The sequence below is a fragment of the Tympanuchus pallidicinctus genome, unplaced genomic scaffold (genome assembly GCF_026119805.1).
Source record: "Tympanuchus pallidicinctus isolate F22 unplaced genomic scaffold, pur_lepc_1.0 scaffold5, whole genome shotgun sequence".
Lineage (NCBI taxonomy): Eukaryota > Metazoa > Chordata > Aves > Galliformes > Phasianidae > Tympanuchus > Tympanuchus pallidicinctus.
The window spans coordinates 19,159,287-19,186,414 of NW_026294769.1; the positions used below are offsets into that span (position 1 = coordinate 19,159,287).

General features: G+C 39.1%; 1 protein-coding gene across 3 annotated transcripts in view; it reads left to right on the top strand.

The window, feature by feature from the left end:
- Positions 1 to 27,128, top strand: part of MBP (myelin basic protein) — a 105,264-nt gene that overhangs the window by 45,719 nt on the left and 32,417 nt on the right. For all 3 annotated transcript variants that reach the window (XM_052703763.1, XM_052703766.1, XM_052703765.1), the window contains exon 3: positions 8,494 to 8,584. In XM_052703763.1, coding sequence (XP_052559723.1) covers positions 8,494 to 8,584 — 91 coding nt within the window. The remainder of the gene's footprint in view (positions 1 to 8,493; positions 8,585 to 27,128) is intronic.

Consider the following 27,128-nt stretch of genomic DNA (forward strand, 5'->3'; position numbering starts at 1 on the left):
TGAAAATATTGATCTGAAGCATATTTTTCTGTCTTGTCTTAACTTGCTTTTTCAAATTCTGTGCTGCTTTATAAGCATTGCCAGTACTGCCAGTGTCTCAATACCTACAGAGTTGTAACTGACATAGCTTTTTCCCCTTCCTCTGCCCCAGAGGATACAAGAGTCTGTTTGCTATTGCAGAGAGGCTGCTAAGGGCTGCTACGATGATGTAGGACTTGGAGGATAATGTGTATGAGGAGCAGCTGAGGACCCTGTGTTGGCTCAGCGCAGAGCAGAGGAGCTGAGGGGAGACCTGATGGCAGCTGCAGCTCCTCACAGGGAGCGGAGGGGCAGCGCTGAGCTCTGCTCTGTGTGACAGCAACAGGGCCCAGGGAATGGCATGGAGCTGCGTCAGGGTAGGGCAGCTGGGGGTCAGGGAAAGGGTCTGCAGCACAGGGCGGTGGGCACTGCACTGAGCTGATGGAGTTGATGGACCAATCTCAGGCGTAGGGTTTGAATTTTGGGTATTCCTGAGTGCAGCCAGGAGTTGGACTTGATGATGCTTGTGGTCCCTTCCAACTTGGGATATTCCAAGATTTTAGCACCTTCTTTCCAAATGCAGCTATCCTGTGTCAGTTGATTGAAAACAGGAAGCAGTTATTGTCTGTCTATATGTCTGAACCTCCCTTTTCAGCATTGAGAAATACATTATGGACCATAAAGGCAAATTAGCAGCATACCATGGATCCATAAATTGTCTTTATCTGCTGTATTCTGTTTTGTACTGGAAAGATTTAGGTCTGTTTGAAAATGTAAGAACTCTGGAAAAGAATCCTTTTCTCAAAATGAAACAATTGCTATGAAAGCAAAATGTTTTGTATATTAACCTGGTTTGTGAAAACTGATCTGTGAACAAAAGCAGTTTTCAAATGTTCTTCACAAATGGAATCACATAGCAAATCAGTATGGAAATGGTAATGGAGAATTTAGTGAGTCTTTGAGTTGAAACTTAGTAGTAGTTATTGCAACCCCTTGGTATCCAGTTTTAAAATAGGCTGGATGCATCCCTTCAAAGTATTTGGCATCTAAGTCCTTTTTCAAAAGGCATTTGTCTGCCTGGAGGGTTAGTGATGGGATCTTTCTGTTTGAAATTTTTGAAGTTCTCCAGCTGGGGACAAGAGCAGCCCTAGCACTGTATTGCTGAAGCTGAGATTTCAGAGAAACAGAAAATTGTTCTTGGAAGACTTTATCCATCTCTCTCTGTCGCTTTTTCATCTCAGATGATATTTTGACATGCAGGAACATAAAAATAATTGTGCTATATAGAAGTCATTGAATAGAGGATATTTCAAGTATTACATTTCAGAAATGGGATGTAAAGAATCTGTAGAAATGAAAATGGAACTGACAACATGAGGTCTACTAGAAAACTGGAGATGATGGTTGGGATTAGCTGGCTGTTTGAAAAAGTAGTTTATTTATTTGAAAATGATTGAGAAAATTATGAAATTTTCATGGCTGGTGGGGAATGAAGGAGGATCTGATGTAAGAGTTCCCTGGAACATTTTCAAGAACTCAAAGCTCTGGAGATAATGTGAGTCCAACTTCTGTCTGGTATAGTTGTGTTGTGCATGATGGCAGTAGATAGGTGTATGAGGTTGCTGTATTAATGGAATGGATGATGAATCTCTACATTCAAGAGGAATTAATGACTGACTTCAAGAAGGTGCTTGAATACATTTATTAATTCAGATACAGAAGATCTCTGGCTACTTGGAGGACAGGCAGCGTGCTGTGAATTCTTGCTATCCAGGGTTGACCACAGTATGTTCAGTTGTGTGGTACTGATGAAGTCCTTGAAAAGGAAATAATATGAAACTTTTCTGACTCATTCTGATGAGACTTATATGATAATACCAGCATCAGTACTTAATCTGGGGATGCAGAACATGATGACATAGCAGCAAAGAAAATTATCCCTGTTAAGAGAGACTGGAGCCCTGCAACTTCTACCCAGTTCAGCTATATTCTTTATTTAGAAAAATGTTTGCGCATGTCAGACTTATTAATGATGATAATGCCTCTCTATCATGTTATCATAATTTGAAGCCACATTGTAGCTATGATTTAAAGATTTGCTTTTCTTCCCCACTGGAACTCTAGAAGGTCAGTTAGGTCTGCTGAGAAAAGGCAATATATACAGTGTCCTAAGGGTGTACTGTAACCTGGCCAATATGCATCCATTATGTGAAGATTAAATGGAAGGCAGACTTACGTTATAGAAATTAGATGAATATCACTGAAGAAGTGAAATATCAGGAATGGTTTCCTGAGTTCTTCAGTTGAGCCTGAAGTTGCTCAATTTACTGCTATGGCTACAGATTACATTATTAAGATTATTATTGCCTGCAGCAATTTATGCTTTTTCTATCCTTCTGAAATGGAGGCTTATTGGCAGTCAAATCTGTTTTCATCAGCTTGAAATTTTTGTCTGTCTTTTAAAGTGGTGTCAGTTGTTTATATTAAAATAATTTTGTAAATTTAGTAATAGGGGAGGAATCACGTTTTACCACTTAAAGTGCAGGAAAGGTGACCTACTATGGACAGAAATGAATAAAGAACAGATGTGAATGGACAGATGGATATGATGCCAAAGCAATTGTTTGTGCATACACAGTTTGTAGTGCTGTTTTTTTGTTATTTCTGCGGTTATAGCTTTTTATGTCAGTGTTGTACTGAAAAGAAAGGAAACTTAAGTCTATTTTCATGTCTGCCATCAAGATGAAGCTAACACACTCTCTGGTTGCAAGAGACGGGAATGGGAATGTGAGCGCTAACAATATAAATAGTATAAAACTCTACTTTCGGATTATTATTGTTTTTTTTTTAATTCTCTTTTGAATATAACACTAATCTTTCTTGTTGAATACTTATTTGGCTTCTGATGAGAAGTTTTGACATATCTGTGTGTTTTTCCTTTGCAAAATGAAGTCCTTAAGTAACAGTTGTATGGTTAAAGGAAAAGAAGCAAGACCTTTCTAGTTAATATGCAAAAATGGCAAGGTGGCTTAAAGTTTGGCTTAAGCACTCAAGAGTACAATTCTTCATTTCTGAGTCCTGTTTTCTTTGAGGAAATAAGCTGCTTCAGTAAATGCCATATGCTTTATTGTAGTTTCTAACTTGGTCTGTTACTGCACAGTTCATTGTAACTCAGTATTTCTTATTTCCCATTCAAGTAAAGATCCTTTAAATAGGCATTGATAGGAACAAAGTAATGATAGTAATAACAACAATAACAATATGGCCTTCTTGCACTAATGCGTACATAGCCAAAATGTGATTTTGATAATGATATTAGTTGGTGGCAAATATTTTGATAGCTACCAGTTATTTCTATATTTACCTATCAAAATTCTTAAATATTATATAACACGGAGACTGCAGTGTTCATTTGCTCACTATAATATGATCCAACAGCTTTGATGGAAAGCGGATAAACTGAGTCACAAAGAGATAGTGGTCTGCTACAGTGGGAAACTGGGTCAATAGGTCCTGTAGATTCTCTTCTGATATCCGAGCAGCTGCAGAGTTGGGGGATCTTTGTCAATTCCCTGAGGTAAAGCACATGCAAATTGTTTGTCTCATCTCAGGACTATTTACTTGGATTCCAGTTTGAAGTGAATTTTTGTAGTGATACTTCGGAGAGAGGAAGAGAGAGAGAGCTTCTGTGAACTTACTGAAATATAGAATCATTGAATCATGGAATCGCTCAGGTTGGCAAAGACCTTAAAGATCATCAAGTACCAACCTCACCCAACCATACTACCGTAACTAACAACCCTCTGCTAAATCATGTCCCCGAGCACCACATCCAAATAGTTTTTAAACATATCAGAGATGGTGACTCAACCACCTCCCTTGGGAGCCTATTCCAGTGCTTAACAACCCTTTCTGTAAAGAAATTTTTCCTGATATCCAACCTACACTTACCCTGGAGCAACTTGAGGCCATTTCCCCTCGTCCTGTCACCAGTGAGAAGAAACCAACTTCGCTCTCACTGCTATCACCTTTCAGGTATTTGAAGAGAGAAATAAGGTCTTCCCTTAGCCTCCTCTTCCCCAGACTAAACAGCCCCAGTTCCTAGAGTTGCTCCTTGGAGGGCATATCCTCCAAGCCCTTCAGCAGCCTTGTTGCCTTTCTTTGGACCTGCTCCAGCACCTCAGTGTCCTTTCTGTACTGAGGTGCCCAAAACTGAACACAGTACTTGAGGTGAGGCCTCACCAGTGCCGAGTACAGGGGCAGAATGACTTCCCTAGTCCTGCTCACCACAGCTGATACACGCCAGGATGCCATTGGCTTTCTTGGCCACCTGGGCACACTGCTGGCTCATATTCAGCCGACTGTTCATCAGTACACAAAGGCCCCTTTCTGTCAGGCAGCTTCCTGGCCACTCCTCCCCAAGCCTGTAGAGTTGCCTTGGGTTATTGTGGCCAAAATGCGGGACCCGACATTTGGCCCTAGTGAAACTCATACAGTTTAACCTGGCCCATCGATTCAGTCTATCCAGGTCCCTCTGTAGTGCCTTTCTACCCTCTCGCAGATCAACACTCCCACCCAACTTGGTGTTGTCTGCAAACTTACTGAACTCGATCCCCTCATCCAAATCACTGATAAAGATATACAGATATGTAGGTATAGGAAATAAAGATCTATAGGCCCAAATCAGATATAACCAGTAATTCTATAAAATAAACTTATTTTACCAGTCTGTCCTGAAAGCGCATTGAGTGCTCAACCTGAAAGTCATATCTAGATAGAATTACTATGATTGGTACAAAGGAGCTTTATTTTATAAGCTCCAATAGTGCTTTGTAACTTTAGATAACGAATCCATCCTGGAACAGCTCAAGCATTCTGAAGGAATAAGTTTTGAATTTTTTTGTTAATTGTTTGGAGCGGTTGAGACACCTGAAAGTTTTTAGGACACTAGAAGAAAAAAAACAAACAAGTGGGTATGTCTTGCCTTTTAAATATCTGTTTTATAATAGAAATTTTCTTTAGAATATCTGCATCATTAATGATTTTTTTGCTGTGATTTTTCATGTACCATATTTGGTTATAAAATAGTAGCTTGATCAATAATGATGACACTTTAATTTCAGTGCAAATAAAAAAGCAAAGTAAGTATTCTAAAGACTTCTTTCTTTTTCTTCTTCTTTTTTTAGGGCTAGCATTTTGTTTAAGGAGCTACGCCGAACAGATTAACATTGTGCCATGTCTTGTCATATTTTAGACTTATATTCTGAGGCAACTTTACTGTTGACATCTGGGAGCTGACATCTGTCAACACCAGCAATGCAGCTTATTCAGGGAGCCAGAGTTACCATGTAGTTTTCACTGTGATTTAGCTCAACCCAAAATATTTCAGAACTTGTATTTCTGACTTATCTGAGAATGCTAAAAACATGTGTTTAGAGGAATGGATGTTAACATCTCCCTAGAAAGTGCATAGTATGACAAATCATTTGTAGTCACTGTCTATTGAGTACTTGTTGCAGCAAGTTCATGACCCAGGCATTTCCCATGAAGAACAAGAGCATGAGAAATAGCAACTCTTTTCCTCCAGCTTTACCCAATCACATCCAGTGTATCGTACTCCTGAAATTGAGCTGACAAGTGCTGTCGTTATACAACCTATAACAGTAGCTCTGATGAGGATTTCAGTTGTCCTCTTCATCTTGGAGAGCTGCGAACTTGGTTTGCTCTATATGTATGAATTTTATCTTTTTGGTGATGGCACAGTTTTTAGGGACTTTTTGCTTTGGACTCACTGCCATAGTAGCTATCCTCTTCTGCTTTCTTCAGAGTAGAAAGCTGGTCTCCATTTCTTACAAAGATGATGTAATTAAGCTGCTTACTACAGTGCGACTAAAATAGGACAGAGAACCCTACTCTGTTATGTGGCTCACTGATTCAGTGGCTTCTGCTGGTTCTCTAAAGCAGTTTGGGCACCATGGACCTTGGCATGGATCTCATGTGCATAGACAGTGCCTGCACACTGTGGTTAATACATGACTTTTTTTGAGGAAGGCTCCAGTGCTTGTGTTTATCTGAGCAAGTTTTCTTTCTGTATAGTCACTGCTGGTTTATGACTGGATGCCGCTGTCATCCTGAGAGACGCCAGTTAAACCAAACTGAAGTGAACACATGCTAAAACTGGCTGTCTCCTCAGCTTTGTGAGATTCATAACTAGTGGATTTCAGTGTGGGATGTTCAGTTTGGTACCTTAAGAACACTTCTACAGATGATTTTTCCTCTGAAGCATAGTTTCCATTCTGTCCCTTTCTTTCTGTTTTTTATTTTTTTTTTCCCCTAACACTTTTCTGCTGCTGTGACACCACCAATAAGCTTTTTAGGTATTGTGTTCATTATTTTTTTTCCCAACAGATTGCTGTCTTTCTTCAGAATCCCTTTGAGTTTTCATACCCTAAATCTGTCTGCTGTCTTGAGTAGGAAGGTTGGCAGACTTAGTTGAACTGTTTTCTTCTCTCTTCTGTGCAGTTTTTAACGAGGGGAGATAAGATGCTGCATGCAGGTTGGAAGTGTGCTGAAGTTCTGAGGCATTAAGTAGTATTTTTCATGGACTGTATATGGCAGCAGTTCCAAAATGTAAGTCAGAATTTGTAAATTTTATAAAGGCAATTTCTTCAAAGCCTCAGAAAACGTCTTATAAATGAGCATGCTCTTGAATAGAGCAGTATCTGTTGTTTCAAAAGCATAGGCATACCACATGCGCTTTATTTTCTTCTCCAACTCATACTAAACTCCTAGTAATATTTAATATTGCATCAGTCAATTCATATTCATCGCTCAAGTGCCGTCTGGTTTATGAGCTACATTGCTGCAAGCATGCATATACATTTCTTCTGAGTACCAAAGTAAAACATACTGAAAACATGAGGTGCTTCTTTTGTCTTTAGAGTTTTCTGTAGTAGCAATATAACTTTAAAATTCAGTGTTCCACGAGTTAGGTTTTTTCTTTTGCAACTTTCATTCTTTTTTCATTAGGAGATGAAATGCTTTGAATTCTGGCAGCTCAAATTCTGAAACTGCTGACTTATGTAGCATTAACCTGAGTCCAGAAATATCTAATTGTCAAATTAGCTTCAGAACTAATTAAGTGCTTGTGCTTCAGATGGTCATTTAGTTGGTTAAAGGAATGGCTGCTACCAAGCAGTAGAACCTCTCTTTATCTGGCTGACCTTTCCTCTGTCAGGAGAAATATTTGTGCCCTTTGTTCTTGGTTCAGTACATCAACAGTGGGAAATGTCAATAGAAAGAAAGTGAAATACGAGAGGGAAAGGTGGAAACTTGAAGTTTGTCGTAGTTTTTAAGGTCTCACTCTTATTCTAATTTAGATGTCTTCTATAGTCCTACATCTTATGTCCTCTGGTACTCTGTTATTCAAACATAGAGGGTGGTGGTTTGGATAAAATAAGAGGGTGAATTGTAAATCACCGTTTCGTACTCATTGCTGCTAACTGAGATTCAGTGTGTGAGAAAGTAGGAAGGGTGACCTTAGTACTGTACAATTGTGAAGCTGTTTTTACAGAAATTTCTATCTCTGACAAATTTATTGAAATAATGTCAAGCAGAAATCTTTAAAAGTCCACAAATCAAATGTTTGAAAAGAAATTGGATTTGCTAAATTCGTATTACATACAATTGTTCTGAAGAGTTTAGAAATGCCATTTCCACTGTGCCACTCTCCTCCCAGCCAACTTAAAATAAGATGGATTTGGAAACTGGATTTGATCTTATTTGTTAACATTTTTGCAAAGACTAGGTCTTTAGTGATGGGTAGGCACATAGGTAAACTGATTTCAATGAGAATTTTGCCACTGGTATTAGAGGTGCACTTAAATTCTCTCTCCAGTGCACTTGGTGAATAGACAGGTGAAGCAGACGTGGTAAAAATCTGAGCAAGGTGTCAAAGATGCACAGCTTTGTTTTGAATATATGTATATATATCTCCCACACGCACATATATGCACATCTAAGTTATATGCTGTACTCTGACAGTGCTTTTGTAGCATCCCAGCTAAATGAAGTATGGGATGGGAGGAGCAACATCCTTATCAAATGTGATGGTTTAAGTTGAAGTGCAAGGAAATCACTATTGAAGATACTGTGTCATGGAATTTTCTCTACTGTTTCATTATTGAGCCTGAAGAGACAATGACTATAAGGTAGAGAGACAAAAAAAAAAAAAAGATAAATGAATGTTCCATTTAAAACACTCAACAACCTCCTCCATTGTTTTCTAAGAGTGATTTTCCTCAATATTTTGCAAAAACACATACACATGAAATTATAAAGATGGCAAAGCCCTTCATGTTAATGTTTCTGTATTCATTTAAGAATGTGATTCCTGCATAATTAAGAAATTCAAAGGATGTTTCTGGTTAACCACCTTAAAAGAGGACCTATCTGAAGGAGTGGTTTGTTTTACAGAATGCTGAAACCAAGGTGGAGGAAGCGGCTAAGGAGAGTCCGAAAGCAGCAAGACTAACACAACAGTCTTCAGAGGACAATGAAGTATTTGGTGAGTTATTCAGACCATTGGAAAATGTTACTTGATCAGTTAGTTTTGTGTGTATGCTGTTGTATTGGTTTGTTGTTTTTGTTTTGTTTTTTTTTCGGAGAAATAGAAAAAAAATGACTCTTGTCAACTACTGATTGTTAGTGAATAGCCTCCAGAAATGGGCAGTACAGTTCCAAAAAGAAGTGGAAAGGCTGAGGAAAAGACCAAGAAGAAAATGGGTGGAATCAAAGGTCTGAAATATATATCTAAAAAAAGATTAAATGCAAGTGTTTAACAAAGTTAGGGATGGTATGCAGTGAGAGGGAAAGTTAACTTTTCTCTGTCCATGATGGGTAGAACAAACAGTAATTTCTTCAACTTGTGAGCAGGCTCCTGTGTTGGGTAGGGGAATCCTAAAACGAATAGCGAGACATTGGTATTCATCATCTTAGCAGATGGAGATTCATCATTGTGGGCCTTTAAAAGCAGATTAGATAAGTTACTGTGTAAACTGATACAATACAGTTCCACTTGTGGCAGAAATGGATAGACTATCTGATGACCTATGAGGTCATCGGATTTTAGATGACCTCATCTTGTTAGCTGTATGTGTGTTGTTTTTTTTCCCCCCATAGGTTTTGCTGATAGCTTTCATACCATGTAAGAAGGGGCCAAATGTAGCTTTATTCTGCATTAAGATTGGGAAAAGTGAGAGCAAACCTTTTGTTTTTCTGACTTTATATTGATTTTATGCTAACAGAAATCCACAGGAAAAAAGCAGTAGTCTAAAGTTCCTGTAAAGGCTAAGGGTTTGTCAGTTAATGTAACATTTAGCTCCATTATGTTTTGACATGCAAACTACATCTGTAAAAATCGTGGATTTTATTAAGGCTGACTAGCTTAACATTTTGGATGATTCAACTATTTATGAACACGGTAAGGAAATATTTTCCTTCTTTCAAGGTACAGAAGGAGCAGAGCATGAATAACTAAATCTTTCTTACTATATGTGGAAACAACGCATATCCATTTAGGCAGGTTTTGGCTAAAATCTGCTTTCCTGCATGAGTTAATGGAGTGTGATTAGCACATGAGCCTGAATTCCTGGCATGAATGCTTCCAGCACTGATCAGATAATGCCAGTGGCTGAAGAATCCACAAGTGGATGTAAGAACTGGGTTTATGCTTCATTAATTTTGCGGTGAGAGTGTTATCTCATTTCCTCTACATCTGCTCTGCCAGTCATTTGCAGTAGATCCAGTTCTACTGGTTATGCGGCCCCACAGCACTGTATAATGCTTGTCCCAAACTATGCCCTTTCTCAATGTGAATCTCTCCAGTACTCTCTTCCTCTGAGGAAAATGGAGACAGTAGAGAGGGTGACATCAGCCTACTTCTTTCTATCAGCAAAAACTCAGGCTTTTACAGTGCCTCTGCATCCGACATTAGACTGATCGCTGGCCTGAAATTGTATCAAACTAAACTAGTACTTGATTGTACAGACCTGTCCTGTGTGTAGATTGTGTTTAAATTCACTCTACAATGATTCTACAGTGATACATACCCTTACTATAAATTCTTTCGCTAATTTATAAAAGTGGACATGCAGTCAACTTCCTAAATGTTCTTTAAAGGTAATGATTTACTAACAAATTGCTAAACATTTCCATGTTCCAAATCTGTAAGCTGAATTGCTTATCTAAGATAAACCAGCATTCAACCCTTGCTAGCTAGCTTGGCATCACAAGGAGGAAAATTTCTTTGCGAATCCAAAACAGAGTCATCATCTTTTATCAATCCTTCTACCACTTTACAAATAGAAGTCCAGTTGGTTTGCTTTCTAAATTAGATGAAAGCTGTTAAGAAGGAAGAGGCAAAATGGACCAAACAGTCTGTAAACTGGTTAAGTGAAGAATTCAAAGTAGGCTGGAGGTGCAAAGGCACTCACTTTAGTGTGAGGCTCTCTGAGAGTCAGGGAGGAAATGTGTGCAGATATGTTTCATGTGTCTGAGAATGGCACTGTTGTATTTAACTGCCTTATCCTGCAGTTCTGGGCAATTTTTTTTTTGAGAGTTCAGAACCATCTTATATAGGGTAAGTGATTATAAGCTTCAGACAGCTTTCCCTAGGTGAGGTGTTCGTTGTTTTATAGTCCCCTGCTCTCCTGTTTCTCCTTCTGTCCTGGTGCATTTCAAGCCTTCCTTCATTTCTTCTTTCCTTCTCTCTGGTGATATTAATTATAATGAGTGTGCACCAGTAGCAGGTTAATTTATAGCTTCAGTTCTTTGCCTAGAAGTGCTTTTCCTAGGAATTGTAAATAGCCTCCAGTCTTTTTGACAGACTGCAGCACAGCATTTTATTTTATTTTTTTTTCCCCCACGGATCACTGTCTTCTGTGCTTGCTTTATTTATTTTGGACAAAAAGCCACTATCTGTGGCTTTTACCAGGACAGTGCCACCTCCTATAGGAAAGGAGGAATCAATGAATTTCATTTCTGTCTGAAGCAGTCCCTTTAAGAAAGGGGATGCTTGTGCCTTGATTGCTGTTGCACTTCTTTCTCACTGTGATTTTCTATTCTGTGCATGATCTCAAGGGGTTCAGAAGCATCCAGGCCCCCTGAGGTCCTCGTGGCTGCCCCTCTGCTCTTAGCCACCTGGGGGCAGCAACCTTACTCCATTCTATTTTTTTTTCCCTTTCTTGGGTTAGTATTGTCTTGGGCCAGCAGAAAATATGATCTGTCAGAAGGGAACCTTCGTACTGCAGACAGCAGTATGTGCAGTTCCTAAAGGTTGTTATATGGAGTTTTTGTCAAGGAAGTATTTGCTTCTAGAGCAAGTGTGGTTTCTGCAGTGCTTGTTGTTTGAGTACTGTTTTGTCAGGAAACACAGTGTTATTGACTGAAAATGCTGTGGTAATAAAGAACAGAGTGTGGATATCTCTTTCACATCTCCTAGACCCAGTAGTGCTCTCAGTAAATACAAGTAAAGATCGATCCACTACTGTGGAAGGGCCTTTTGGGAATGAACATGAACATCTTTGTTTTGTTCTTCTTCATGAGCTGGATTCAGGAATTATTATTTTGGAAGGTATTTTTTGTTTGCTTTGAGATTTTTTGTTTGTTTGTTTTTCTTTTGATATTACTTTGTTATACTGGGACTTGGCTGAAACGTCCTCAGCAACAATGGAGGCTCATTGTACCAGATGTTTTACTAAAAAAAAAAGAAAAGCGTCAGAAATGTGCTGTGTTTCAGAGCACTAATTCTCAGAGGTGATGAACTTTTAACACAAACAGAATGAAGAAATGGAGACTAAGTGTAGGATATGGAAGGATATGGAAGAGAAAGGGAATTGAGTCTGTATGGTAGTCGTATGTGCAACTATCAAATTCTGAATTAACGGGAGTTAGTTTTGTTTGTGCATTGAAAGGATTTGCTTGTGACACCCCACACCCTTCTGTTGTCTGTTCTACACTGAATATTCATCTGTGCTCTTGATCTATAGTGTTGCGCTGCTCCAGACTTCTGTTAAACTTGCACATAGTCAACATTGTTGCTGTTGCAACCAGTCAGAAAAGGATCACGAATGACTCAGTGTAGCAGAGAGAAATGAAATGGCTGGGTAGAGCCCTGTGCATTTGAAGAAATGGATCAGGAGATCACTTTACTGTGAATTTGGCAAAACAACACTGAGCAGAGCATTGTCTGTTGTTCTGCCATTTTTAGCTGCAGCTCTGGGTTAGGTCCCAAGGTCACTTTTGTATGCAGAGCTCAGGGAAATACCTCAAAACTGTGCAGTCAGCACAATTCCACAGCAACCCTGCCTGACCCTGATTCATTACTTATGCTGACACCCGCTTATGTGTCCTACGCATTGAACTCCTGTGGGTATTTGTATAACCCTTTGCAGGTTGAAGAACTTCTGTCTCCACTGGGTTGCCATCTGCAATATTTTGACAGATGTAGGCATTGCTGCTGTTGGCCTTAATGTGGTACAAGTGTTGCCACAGCTGCTGCTGTCCCACCATGTCCATGTCTGGAACAGTTTGGGGTTTTTTTGGATGCTGACATTGAAGGCAAAGTTCTGGTTTGGGGTTGGATTTTCTTTCTCTTTCTCATTTTCCCATTCTGTTTGGGATGTAATGACAATAAATAAAGCATATTCCCTGGAAACAATAGGCAGTGTTCATCTCTTACAAGTGGCTGTACAGAATATAAGAATATAAGGAGGTGGGCATGTATATACTTATGTGCAAAACCTGTATGGATTTCATGTATGCTTCTAGCATTCATTTTTGCTTTTAGAATCTCATTTAAAAGGAGAAGGGGCAGAATGCAAAAGGAGGAGCTTAAAAGAATTTAGCAGCTACACAAACCCTCTCTCAGGAGGTGATGTGACAGTGATAGGAACCTGCTAAAAGCTGTGTGTTATTGTTGTTCAGTGACCTTCTTACAAGAGAGTTTCTCTCATTGTAGCCATCATTGATTGTGGGATGCAAACTGTGACTTTAATGCAAAATAATGGCAAGCTGAGATGAAAAAATCAATCCTGTGAGATAGCAGATTGTCCTAAAATGTATGTTTTAACCATTGTGCAATTATTCCCTCTGGCATGAGAGGCAAATGGGTGAATTTAGTCTTTCATAGTTTTTCATAATAAGCTTAAGCAATGATTCTGTTGTTCCAGCTGTCCACATATTTCCACTTCCCTTCGCCATCTTTTTTCTGTTCCCAATTTCTTGCAAGTCTTGGCCTGCTTGCTTCTGGAGAGCATTTCTTTATCAAAATGGCACCAGAAAGACTGGAATAATTTCCTGAGCTGGAAGAAATGAGATTTACATTTTAACAAAAAATAGCTTGTCACTTTTTCTGTGCAGTGGTAAGTGCCTGATGAACACTGCTTGTATCCTTTCCTTTGGTTTGGTTGTTCGTTTTTTTTTTATTTGTTTGTTTATCTCACCTAAAGCTTTTATTTGGGGAAAGGGTTGAAATTCCGTTCTTGCAAGATCTTGTATATCAAAACACTTCTTGCTAGCTGTGCATAGGGCACCTCATCCTGTAACATATGCATTAGAGAACTGTTGAGGTAGAAAAAGACCCAGAGGATTTCTGATCCAGAAGGTGGTTGACCTTTTTGTTGTTATTTTAGGATTTAAAGCTTTTTTTAAAGTATAGAGGTTTGCATTTTGATGCTATATCTGTAGTTAGTTGTGGTTCATTAGGACCAGTCATCTTTATGGATTTTTTTAATAATAATATTCAAGTTTTATTTCTTCCAACCATTTGGTGCATCAAACAGCAGTGGTAGCTCCTGGGTTTCTAACTAGTTAATATGCAAGCACAATTACCACACTGCTCTATGGTAGCACATAGACATGCGAGATTGCCTCTAATATGGCTCTGATGTTTACATGCAATTAGTGCACAAGCTATAGGGCTGTTTAACAAGTGTGATCCCAATGTTTTTTTCTCTGATCTTTACCACACCCAATCTGCATGTCTATAAGAGGCCTGGGGTTTTTCTCTCTGTTATGGGGACTGATTTTGTTACTGTATTTGTTATCATAGGCAGGGACTGGAGACAAGTGATGCCTGCTGCACTTTCAGCAGTGCTGACCCAATGGTGTGCGCTCACTGTAGTTTATCAACACAATAACTGCACAGTAAATGACTTATTCATGATTTTAATGGTTGCTATACAGTGAGCAGGATCTGCTGAATTTTTTCCCCTTGTTTATTCAGTAAGAGTGAGTCTGTCTGAGTGATGGGTGGAAGCACAATAGACGTTCAACATCCTATTGTTATCCCCAGCACACATTGTGGCTAATTGTAAAAGTTAGGATGGAGAAGGCTTGCCCACTGTCACATGGTGCTCTGTGGTGATTGTGGTCTTCTGCTAATTAGCTAACCATGAACACAAGTTATTCCTTTCCAAGTACATTTTGCTGCCTTTGTCCTGATAGCAGGCTGTAGCCTAAGGAAGTTTTCTGTTTGCACAGAAGCAGCAGAATCCTTAGTGTTTTCCATCACTGGTCCTTATGTAGCAATCAGTTTGGATAAGGCAGGATTTGAGCTGCAAATGAATTACAAGTGCTTCTGAAAGATCATTGTTTTGGGGAAAGTAGTTAGAATGTTGCTGTTGTCCCATTTCCAGTTTGCTGAGCTGAATCTTGATTTGAGTGAAATAAACCATAGAATAATAAGCCATAGAACCCTCCGTGGGCCAACTGCTCCACTGTCTCCTTATCTGAAACAGATGTTGGCATTAAAGTTTAATTACACTGTGACTCATTTTGATGTCATGGCTAGAATAAAACCAGAGTGAATTTTTCTACCACTTATTTTGAGAATATATACCTAGAAACATCAAGACTGATTATTTTTTTTAAGAGAAAGTTTTATATATATATATATATATATATATATATATTTATATTTGTATAAATATGTATGTATTTATATTTATGCCACTTGTAAAAAAAAAAAAACAAAAAAAACCCACAAAACAAAACACAAAACTTCTTCCTCATATCCAATCTAAATCTTCACTCTTTAGTTTGAAACCATTTCCCCATGTTCTACAACAGACCCTGCTTTTCTACACAGATCTTTCCTTTAGCTTTGCTTTAAGTAGAGCTGAGTTCTCACAAGTATCAAACTTGGTTTGTACTGAACCTAGATGTGAAAGCATTATACAGGGAGCTGAGCAGCAGTAAGCCCACCAGGAAAGGACTGTGCCAGAGAATAAAACGGCAGATTATAAACACTCCCTGCAAGTCGTGCTCTCGTGACCATGACAACATGATTTTAGTTCTGTGCTGAGTTAATCTGCATAATGCTTCAGACTAATGTATGACACTTCTAACTATGTCCGCGGGTCTGAAAATGAATCTGACGGTGATGTGGAAAGTGGAGAGGGAAAGCACTGACAGGGAACTACACAGCAGAAAGTCACATCTGAGTGTCTGTTTTTGGTGAGGGAAATAGAAGTGAAAAGGACCAGTGTACACTGGTGTGCACACCCTGGTACTTGCACAGAAACATCCTGGTGGTGACAAGACTGCAGTTGCTCACAAGCAGAGAACAGCCACGATAATGCTGCCCTTTATTTCCAGAGCTGTTCATAGCAGGCTCACTCTCTAAAGCCTCCCCTATAAAAAGCCAATAAAAACTTGGCTTTCTGTTGACCTTCTAATATTCCTACTTAATTAGAAGGAACAATTTTTCTGCCAGTTAGAAAGCAGCATCTCCATCCAACAGGAACTTTAAATTAGTCTGAGTGGTTTAGTAGCTGCCATCTACAGTAGTTTGGGTTTTGTTTTCCTTTTTTTTTTTTTTTTTCCAATTTTTTTTTTTTTTTTTTTCCCCTTGCTGCATCATCTTAGATTTACTGATGTGTGTGATATTGATCATGGAAAGCCATGGTAATTCTGTCATGGAAGATTGCAGCAGAAATCGATGTTTTAGAGACTAAACAAACACGTGTAGGGCCACTGTTGCAAAAATACTTCTAGATCTCTTCTCATCTGAGGTGACTTCCACAGAAATTCATAGAATCACAGAATCCTTAGAGTTGGAAGGGTCCTCTGAAGGTCATCTAGTCCAATCCCCTTGCAGTGAACACTACAGCTACGTCAGGTTGTTGATTGGCTGAAAATGAAGGGAATTCATGAGAGTTCTGATTTCTGTTCTAAAATACCGTTATCAGATTTTCTACTTAACCTTTGACTGTGGGAAAAGCGATTGAATGCCTCTGGAAAAAAGAGTGTTAGGTGTTGGACACCTGACTGAGTCACCTCAGTGACATTACTGCAAACAGACTTCATTTCACTGAAGCGAGAGGAGATGAAATGAAAGTGCTGATGTTTCTGAAATAGATACTTCATATTTGGAAACCTTTTCTGTTCTTTAAGTGGGATTCCTTGAGCATGTATCAGAACATGGTGACTCTTAACTTGCTTTGACTTTTTTTTTTTTTGACTTGCAGGAGCTCCTTTTTTTCAGCACAGGTCTCTGTTGATTTCAGCAGTTCTGCACTGATGTTTGAGGTTTTAACAGAGAAGACTATGATCTTAGGTCCATGCTGTAGCGTAGCTCTGGCACTGGGTGGATTAGGGGAGCTGCAGTCTATTAGGTAGAGAAATGTGTTGGTGAACTCCTAACGATTAAGTTTCAATTGCTGCTCTGTTTATTGTTGTAAGTGGACTTGTTATTTGCTGAGTCCATTTGGGCTGGAGCAGTGCTAGGTACGAGGTAATGTTGTCTTTAGTGTCAACTGTTCGTCAGATCTATTCCATTATTTCATTTTTGAAAGGTGAGGTTATGGCACAAGTGGGACATTAATAGCATTATTCTGTTACCTTTCACTGTCTTTGATTTCCGTTTGATTTGACTGTGGTAAATCTTGTATATAAATTGCTCATATTTAAAATGACCGCGAGACTCTCTTGTTTGGTTTCCAGATTGTATTGGTCTGGGGTCGTATTCCTTGAGCAATTGTCAGCAAAGAAATCCGTTTCAGAATAGGAAATAGACATGTGGAAAACTTCAGACTGAAATCAGGCTTGCTATATGTCACCTTGTCTCCTTATAGAGCACTACGTATATGTTCTGAAAATTTACTTGTATTTTAGCATATTTGGCAAAATTTCTTGAAATAACTTTTCTTATCTGTTTCAAAATACCAAGATCTGAAAGCGAATTTCTTTTGGTATTCAGGGTGAAAACTCCCTCACCCAAGAACCATCAGAAAATGAGACTTCAGCTCTTGTTCCTCCACTGAATTACTCTGCCCCTTCTGTGAAGGATCCAGGGCTGGCCAGCATTGTCGTGAAGTGCACAGCTTATAAAGGAATGACGAGTGATGAAAATAAACAGAGGAACAACAAATATAGCTTCAATTTCAAAATCACTGCTCACCAGATTGTAGCAGTTTGTATGTAGTGGCCTGGTTTCAGGAGGTAAATTGAATCAGTTTGACTGATTCAGTGGTTGAATCTGAACTCATAAACTAAAATAACATAGAATAATTGAACTGAATTCATAAACAGGATTTTTGGAAAATAAGATGTTGAGGAGATGAGGCTTTTGTTTGCATGCTTGGGATTTTGCCATTTCCTTCCTTTTGTATGCAATTGTCTCCTCTATTGCTGAAGCATCATGTCCAAGTGCAGACTCGCTCTAGCACTATTTTGGTTATTCCAAGTGCTGCAGAAGCACCTAGCTGAGGAGTAGGACCTTGTTTTTCCTGTCAGCCAATAAACAGATGGGGTAGAATATGAGGAAGGCACTCTGCAGCTGTCACAGCTGACTTCTGTTTCCCAGAGTGACTTCTTCCACTGCCAGTCAAACTACTTTTCACCAAGGAGACTGCTGCTCACAAACTGCAGTACGAGAATCAAATTGCTGCAGGTTTTGCAGGGAAGTTGCAGCTTAAGGGTAAAGGCTGCTTGGGAAAACTCAGTAGCAGAATCCCAGCAGCATAATTACTCTAATTGCAGAGGTGCTTGAATAGCACCCTCTGTACATGCTACTCCTGCCTGGACATATTTACAGCTGCACTGTTACCCCCTGTGCCAATACAGTTGTGCCAGTCATTTTTCCCTAAAGGCAAACATTTAAATTATTTCTTTTTCCTGTTCATCTAATCAACAATCTTTTAAAATTGATTTGTAATTATTCTTTCAATTGCAAATAATTATAAGGGTTGAAAAATACCTTACTAGTTTCATTTTTCCCACCCATGTGGTTTTTTGTTTTAATATATGTGTTCATTACAAACGTCTCCTGCAGTAAAAATACGTTCCTTTCTAATAAATGTTCTTGCATCCCTTGTGAAAGTGCTCTTTTTGCCTCTGTGTGAAGTCTAGGTGCCTATTATGTGACTTCTGAATGTTCTTGCAAGTTATTTTTGAGATTCTAAGAAAAAGAAATTAAGGAAAGCATGCAGAGCTTGTCCCCTCTTTAAAACGTGAGTACATTTAAATTAGCACGTTGTTTAAAAATTCCACACTGCTTTGACTAATCATCATGACTGCTATCCTCTTTGTAATAAATCAGTGCTGACATACACAGATATCTGGTTTTTATAATCAGTTCCCCTTGTTTTTAAGCATATCATAATCATGTGCTTTATCAGGAATGGAGTGTAGGAGAAGGTTCATGTTGTCGTTTGTACAGACTGAACATAAACTGCTTGACACAGGGGACTATAAAAACGCAACATTTTCTCCACCATCCATATTAGTTTGCTTATACCGACGTAGTTAAGATTTACAACTGCAAGGTAAATACTTAAGTATTTATAAATAAATAAAGTAAATAAATATAACTATAAAATAAGATAAATAAGGACTTTTTCATGTGAGTGAAATATCCCAAAAATGATTGGCTGCAGAAGTTTTCATGAGGTCATGTCTTTCTGAAAATTGTAGTGTATTTGCAGCTAGTTTTTCAGAGCCCTTCAGATCTTACTGAAAGTACAATTGTGCATTTATTGTAAAGGTAATATTTTTTGCAGGAAAATTAAGCATGATGTTAGAAAGCCTTGTTTTCCACAGATGAAGAAGGAAAAAAAGAAAGGAGAACTCGGGCTGTTAGGTGGAATTTGTCAAGCTGTGTTTATGTCCATTTCACTCACTGCAGATACACCTTTTAATTTATTGTTGTATCTGTTTTGTGTAATTCAGATGGTAAAAATGTACACAGTGAAAATGCTTGGAGAATATCTTTGTCTCTCTTGGATATAAACTATAAACTGCCAGCTCTGTGTCGGCTTTAGTACATGGTAGTACTGGTTAGAATTCTTTCCTATGTGCTACTCGTGTTGAAGCGATACAAATCAGAGGTGTCGGTTGGTTGTTTTTTTTTCAGTAGTGTATGTATAAATAAGTGGCAAACACTTTTTGAAATTACTGGTGAATAGCAATATATTTAATGAAACAATTCAGAAAGCACTATAATCCATCACTAGACCTGACTTGAAGAACAGACTGTCAAACATGAAATACATAACGATGAACTCGCTTGTGCACATATGCCTTCTAAGATAGCCCACTGGTCTGTGAACACATCTGTCATCAGAAAATGCAGAGTATGGATTCCAGGTCTACAAGAAGCCTTTCCTTAAGCCGTTCTGCCAGCAGTTCTACCTCAGCCTTTATGTTTGATAGCTGGCATATCTCAGATGATCTCAACTCCAAGGGGAACATGAGAATAGAGGCATTCTCTGAGTGCATGAATGTTTAGAATAACACTATGCTTAGTGATCAAATGAACAATCCCTTTGAGCTTTCGAGATAGTACCCCCTCTCACAGGGCACTGGAAAGCATTTCTTTAACAATTATGCAGCAACAAAGCACAATGGGATTGCTGGTTGCCATAATTTCTTTCAGAGGAGAAAAGTCAGAGTTTATATATTACCTTCCCGTTCTGATCTCAAATCCAATTAGTTTGGCAGTCAGGGAATACAACCTCGTCTGCTCTCGTATCCCTAGTATTAGTGGAATAGGCTGCAGCATACATGTTTAAAATTTTTTACATGTTAAGATAGATTTTTTACAAATGCATTACCTGCCTGCTGCTTGTTCCTTCCAATCAATTTTTTTCCTGCCTGCCTTACATTCAGGAATTTAAACCTCCAGGTGTAAACAATCTGTACTACTAGTGGTGTGCTTCTTATGCTCTCAGACACTTCAACATTTTTTAAAAAGGCAAAAGCCCTTCTTTATTGAGAACAAGCTGGTAGGATATATCCTGTCTCTGAGATCCTGCAAGCCATATGCCAGCAAATGGTCTGCACTTGAATTTTTGTTGAGGTGACTTGGGCTAACAGCACTGCTCAGTGCTGCTGTGACGTTTTGCTGAGGGAACAAATTCTGCTCAAAACTTGAGACTTATTCTAGAATGAAGCACTCTTTAAAATATTCTGTAAAGAAATCCCAACAAATTGTATTGTTTTCTGATAGAAGCCTGTGAAATCTATGAGCTGTTCACCAGATTTTGAGCCTAGGATGTACAGAATGAGAATGCATATCTTCTTTCCAATTTTAAAAATAAATGCTAAGTACAAGTGTTGGTAAGTTCTGCTACAAGTTGGTCATACCTCCCACTATTTCAAATATTGCTTTACCAGAAATAAAAGAAATCCAAATCTCAAGTGAAATTGAAATCTAATCTGGTGCCTTTAATCTGCTTGTCAGACAGGGTGCTCTTATTTGTAATTGCTTGGGAATCAGAGTTGTTTCAGTAAAACTATGCCAGTGGGAGCATAAGATATTTTGCTGTATTTGCTTCAGTATTTGCATTCTGAAGTGCGTTTCAGAAACCACAAACCTCTTGTACATCATAGTGCACAGATCTTCTTAACCTGTTGTGACTGAGCCACTATAGCTACTCATAGATAATTAGGTATTTAGGTTTTTTGATTACCCGCAGAACTTTTATTAAATGGTTTTAGCAATACATGCCATGCCTGAAAAGCTGAAAAATAAAGCAGTGCTGGCTTGCCATCTGTCTCCTAAGCATGTAATAGACCATTCTTTGGCTCTTGGCAGTGAATGCTGGGTGATGGGGAGAAAAAAGGGGTGAACTGGATTAAGAGTGGCCTACAAGTGAATGTGAATATCCCTCGTGTTTGTTAATTACTTTTTTTTTTCTTTTCATTTCTCCCTGCTCATTAGATCGTTGTTTCCAACTTACCATCTTCAGAACAGAAAGCATCTCTCTTTACTTTCATGTTCATGCTATTTATCAACGCTTTAGGGTTATGTTCACATTTTAGGAAAGAGAATGAATTTCAGTTTTAAAAGATATCTGAAGCTTGTCCTCATTAGGTGGTCTTGTTGTTGCTAATTTGAGAAAATCTTTTACTCTATTAGTACTTTAAAAAGTATCATTTTTCTTCAGTCCTTGTGTTCTTACTAGTCCAGAAAAATCCACTCTCAGCTGTTATCTGTGTATGACCAGCGTTATGTCCTGCTCTGATTCAGAATCCTCCTATGCTCATTAATCCAGCCAAATCAGGCTGATGTATGTATGCCTACAGATTCTTTGGTCTGAAACCAAGCTCTGTGTAGATGGAGATGTTTGTAGCTTGCACCCTAATGAGGTGGTTGATTTAACAAGAACTTGCTTGGTTCTACTGTACAGAATTTAAACGTTTCTTCTTGGAAAAGAAATTGCTGTGACTTCCCCATGTTGTTTTATTTTCATTCCGATGAAAATAGAAGTCTAGGTTTTATTAAAGCAGCGTCTTGCATAGTTTAGTAATAAAAGAGAGTGATGATTGGCTATGAGCCATTTGCTACAAGGAAATGAGTTTGTTAGATTTTGCATTGTTGGAGTGCAGAGTCTGGAAATGGGTGCATATCAGTTTGATGCTTGATTTGATATTCTTTATACATTGTCTTCTGTTCTCATACGTTGTTTGTTTGTTTCCCCATCAGCTCTCTTTGTTCATCTTGCAGGCCTATGCAGAGGTGTCTTAGACACTGAATTATCAGTTCTTGACTTGGGAACATTTTAGTGGCAGTGAACGTTTTGCACTACTGTTGCTGGGTTTAGCAATCGCATGCTGCAAAGCCTGCCACAAGATGTGCCTTTATGCTCCTTGCTGAGTAAAGCTGTATGTGTTTGTCTTGTCTCGATGTTATTTTCTCCTGTTAGAGGAGAACAACTCAAATAATGAGTCTTTAGGTGGCAACAAAATGCTCTATAACTGTTACCCCAAGGGAGAAATCTGTGCTGATTTTATTCTTATGGAGGACAGTTAGCTCAGCCAGTCTTCTTAGCATTCTTCTGCAAGACTTCTTTAGTGCACAAACAAATGGCCTAGACTGCTGCTAACCTCCTTTCCTTTTTCTTAAAGTATTTTTGAGCCTTGTGTGCTATTATCTTGCTTCAGATTTGAAATTTGAATAGCACAGATGAAAATGCATGATAAAATGACAGCATACTACCCTGTCTGTTCAAATACGAAACTGGTACAAAATAAAATTTAAAAAAAAGTTTCAAAATTGTTAAGCAAGCAATTTCCATGTTGTGGGTGGATTTTCTGAAATAGTCAAATGAATTTTTTCTTTAATGTTCTTGAAGTATCTGAAAAAAAAAAAAAAAAGCCCTAAACCATAAATGTTGTAAACAAAGAATGCTAGCAGGGAGATGAGCTCTACAGAAATAACTGAAAGCAGTTCCGCATTCACAGCTCAGTCTGAAAGAACAAAATTGTAAGTGGAAGGGAAGGACTATAAAAATCTGGATCCTGCAGGTGTTGGTAATGAGTACCGTGCCAATAGCCTCAGAACTCAGAGAATAATTGAGGCATTTGAGAGTTAGTACAGGACTTTTTTTTTGGATGGGCTGGAGTTCAAAATGACTGTTCAACCTGAAAGGTGAAATACTGACAGCGCTAACGTTTTCAGTATGACTATAATAGTGCCTCTAGCTGCGTGGTGTTTTGTGTGAACAATGCCAGGGACAGCCAAGCCAAGTGGCTAAAAGCACCTGTACTCCTAGCAGCAGCTGTCTGTAACATCCAGTTTCCCTTGGCTAAGTACTGATTTGCAGCTCCGCTACTACTGGTTTTTTTTGTAGTCTCATTAGAAGGACTGGTTAAGTTAGCTAGGGTAGATGACGGCAGAAGTCAATAGCTGTTGCTTTACTGCCAGCTCCTTCACACACTCCATTTCAAAGAGCCTATTTTCAGGGTGAGGTGATTAGACATTTGGCTTGTTTGCTTTTAATTGCCGTTAGAATTTGCTGCCAAAACAATGTGGGATACTAGTGACAAAGCTGAAAGTTTGCTAGCTGACTTGTTAGCACAAGTCCTCTCCAAACAGAGAGGTATTTTAAGGCAATAACCACACGATTTTTAGAAAAATGCTTAATTCCATTTTTGGAGGCCGTCTACTTTTAAATTGAATGTATTGTACTGCATGCTGATCAAAGAGGCATGGGGCTGGAAGACGGGAAGCAAAAGAATGGTGAAGTTGTGGAAGGTGCATTTCTGATGGTAGGTAAATGGGGCATCGCCTCCTTCTGCAGCTGGAGCTTGGTCTGAAATCACAACATGTGTTTCTTGCACTGTCTGTGACCATGGGTGGAAAGCTCTGAGTACTTGGCTCAGTCCTGCTTGGCTGCTTGCTCCTGACAGACACAATGCCAGAGTGTTCCCATCTGAAGTGGGTTAAGAAAGTTGGCTGATGAAGCACATAACTGATCCTGGAATCTAAAGATTTATTTCTGCACTTGAAAATTCTGTCTCAGTGAGTGATTTATTTTATATATGCACCACTAAAAACAAAGAAGCATTTTTCTCTTATGTTGAAGTGGAGGAATAACCAGATGCAAAGGATCCCTCTAGTCTACAAGATCCCAAGGACATTTTTCTTGAGTCTGCTGGCTGCCTTCTTCTTACGTTCATGTGCATACAGCCCCTTCCTTCTCCACTTCAGCATGCATGTCCCTGTTTCTATGTCACACAAACCCTGATGTTCAGGCTGTTGGCACAACTTAAGAGCTTGTCTCCTGCTCCATGCCATATCAGCACAGCTATATAATCTGACTCCATCAAATATAAGCAAACAGGATACACTGTTTTTCCATAGTGAAATCACTGGGAATCTGGGTAAGGCTGTTCCTAATTTTTTGGAGGTTTGCAACAGTGACTATCCTTTAGCAGTTAACAGTTTGTGTGGTGGATGCATCAAAGGCAAAGCTTGGAAAATACTACGGATGATTCCCAGGCATGGATCTACTCCGTTCTGAAGCATGGTACTGTCAGGTGGGTAAAGCACATCATCCTAGGCACATTGTATGCTTGGTCAGAGGTAGAAAAGATTCACTTCATTTTTTTGTTGTTGTTTTTAAGACTTCACAGATCATGTAATGCAAACAGTCTTTCTGTAGAGGAGGGAAAAACATTGCTGTAACTGTTTCTCTGGTATCACTGGCATCACTGGCATCTCTCCAGTCAGCATTCAAGTGCAATGGTATTCATTTTTTCAAAAGCAGAGCTTCTTGCTCTTTTTCAGATGGTGTTATAAAATGTGAAAAGGCAGACTCTTCAAAAAATTTCCTTTTTTCCTATCATTGACTCTTTAACACTGTTTTTTGAATTGTTCTCTGGCTACCATTCAAGACGTATTTGAGCTAGCTAGCTAAACCCTCTGCTGCTGGTATTCCTGAGTTATTAATGCTCATGCTTTTTTACTGTTAGAAAAGCTTCATTGGCAGAAGGTAACCTGGCATATTTACTGATCAGGGCCATGCTGTACTGGAGCCCATCCATCCCTTACCTTTAGCTGACAGTTATGCATTTGCTTAGAGTTTGTCTGCTAAGGAAATTGCCTTTATCCAGGCAGGAGGTAGGCTAGCAATTACTAACTACACTGGATCTGTGTATATGTGCATGCACGTTAGTGATGACAAGGTTCCTAGGTGCAAAATTGAGTAGTTCTGTTGTGCACAATGTCTCAGTTGTTTATCAGTCCATACTGTCAGTGCTGTATAGATGTGTCTTTTTTGTTCTTCATAGAATAGTTGAGATTTGTGGTAGTATTTATATATCTCTCTAGTCCTTTTACAGAGCCTGTGAATGGGGGTGATGTCTAACATCCCACCACTAGAATATGTAGACTGTAATGGCTTGGGTACGTTGAGAATAGTCTTCAAGTAAAGTAACAGATCTATACTGCAGCACAAGCACAACAGTGGCTAAGGGTTAAGCAGTCTTCCTTCTGGCTGATGATAGTGGAGGTGATGCTTAGCACTCAGTCTGCCCCTTACTGCTTCAAAGGACAGCATAGCCAGTGCATAGTGAGATGTTGGCTTCTTTTCCAGTTCACTTTTATCGTGTTTAGAATGTTTGAAGTCTTTTATGAAGTGTGGCAAACCTGTCACCAAAGAGAAAAACATGTAACCAGCGTGACATCAAATTGTAATCATCTTGTCAAACTGTAGCAAATCACAAATTAATTTTATATTGGAATAAATGCCAAGATAACATACAAGTCACGTTATCCTGCATCTTCTCATTTTCTTTATGCAGCACAACACACTGTTTGTACCATCAGTACAAGTGCAGGATAATCTGACAATTACTGATTTCAATCAACTTGTGTCAGCCTCCTGCAAAGAATAGAGGCATTAATTTTATTCCTTTTAGGAGCAGAGAAAATATTTTCCTTGTCAGAATAGAAAATTTTAAATTCAGAAATGGAGTGGATGTTCTTCTGTTCCAAATATTTGGTCTCTTCTGATTTCTTTGTTGCTTGATGGGCCTATTCTTAAAAAGAGTTGTCAAGAAGAGGTGTGGGTAGGGTGGAGGGAATTTGTTTCATTAAGTGCCTCTCAATTACACTTTCTGAAAGGCAAGGAGTCAGAACTCTAGGCTTTTGCAATTGCAAGTTTTTGCCCTGATTCTGAACTACTTTCATTTTGAATGAAAAAATGTCTTGGTTTGTTAATTGCTATGTGATTGCTTTCGTTTCTCAAGTAGTACTGTTTCTAGTGGGATTCATTGCTGCTGCTGGAGGGAATATCTGTAGGGTTCAACCCCTCTTCTAAGGGTCTCATTTTATTTATGCATTTAAGTAACTCATCTACTGAAAGCAATTCTGCGTAAATCAAAATTGCAGTTTGAAAATCTTTTATTCTTGCGTTTATCAGATTGGATACCAATTAGTTTTCTTTCCTTAGCATTTGAAGCCAAAGGTAATAAAAGAGGACTTCAAAACCACTGTATTCCCATTTCTTGCTTCCAGACTGTGAGAGAGCAGCAAAAGCGGCCTGCCCAAGGCGGGTAATGGGACACAGGGTAGCAGCAGGGCAGCCCAGCAGTGCCCCTACAAGCAGAGCAGGACCAAGGTTGATGTCAAGGCTAGGCACCAGGCAGGTCTCAACTTCATGAGATGTGAGGCACAGATGTTGCTGTAGTGCAACTGGGGGTGTCACAAAACTGTGTCATGAGGCCAGGCAGCCCTCCAGGGTTCTGAGCTATTTCCCAGCAGTCTGACCCCAGGTGACAGTCACCCCATAGCAGAGCTGACCTCAAGCACTGGCAGATTCCCCCATGTGTGGGGGAATGGGGTTGCAGAGCCTGCTGTGGTGCACAGGCTGCCCAGAGAAGCTGTGGTGCCTGGAGGTGCTCAAGGCCAGGTTGGATGGGGTCCTGGACAGCTGAGCTGGTGGGGGGGCAGCCCTGCCCATGGCATGGGGTGGGGCTGGGTGGGCTTTGAGAGCCTTTCCAACCCAAAACATTCTGTGATTCTGTAATTCTCTACAGTTGATTGCATCCTAAAACTGAAAATTGAACCAAATTGCAGGGGCTTTATAAAGAGATTGTGTTATTTATATATTTCCAAAGGACACACAGAGATAGGATGCAGTACTGTACCCACTTTTACCTGGAAAATAGATGACCTTTTATTTTCAGAGAAAACACAGCTATTTTCTGTCTGTGGATCATTTTATATCATTCATGAGTTGTCTGCACAGTTTCATATGAGGCAGAAAAACGAAAACTTCCTGCTGAGAAAATTGAGGCAGAGTTTTTGTCTTTTAGTTTCA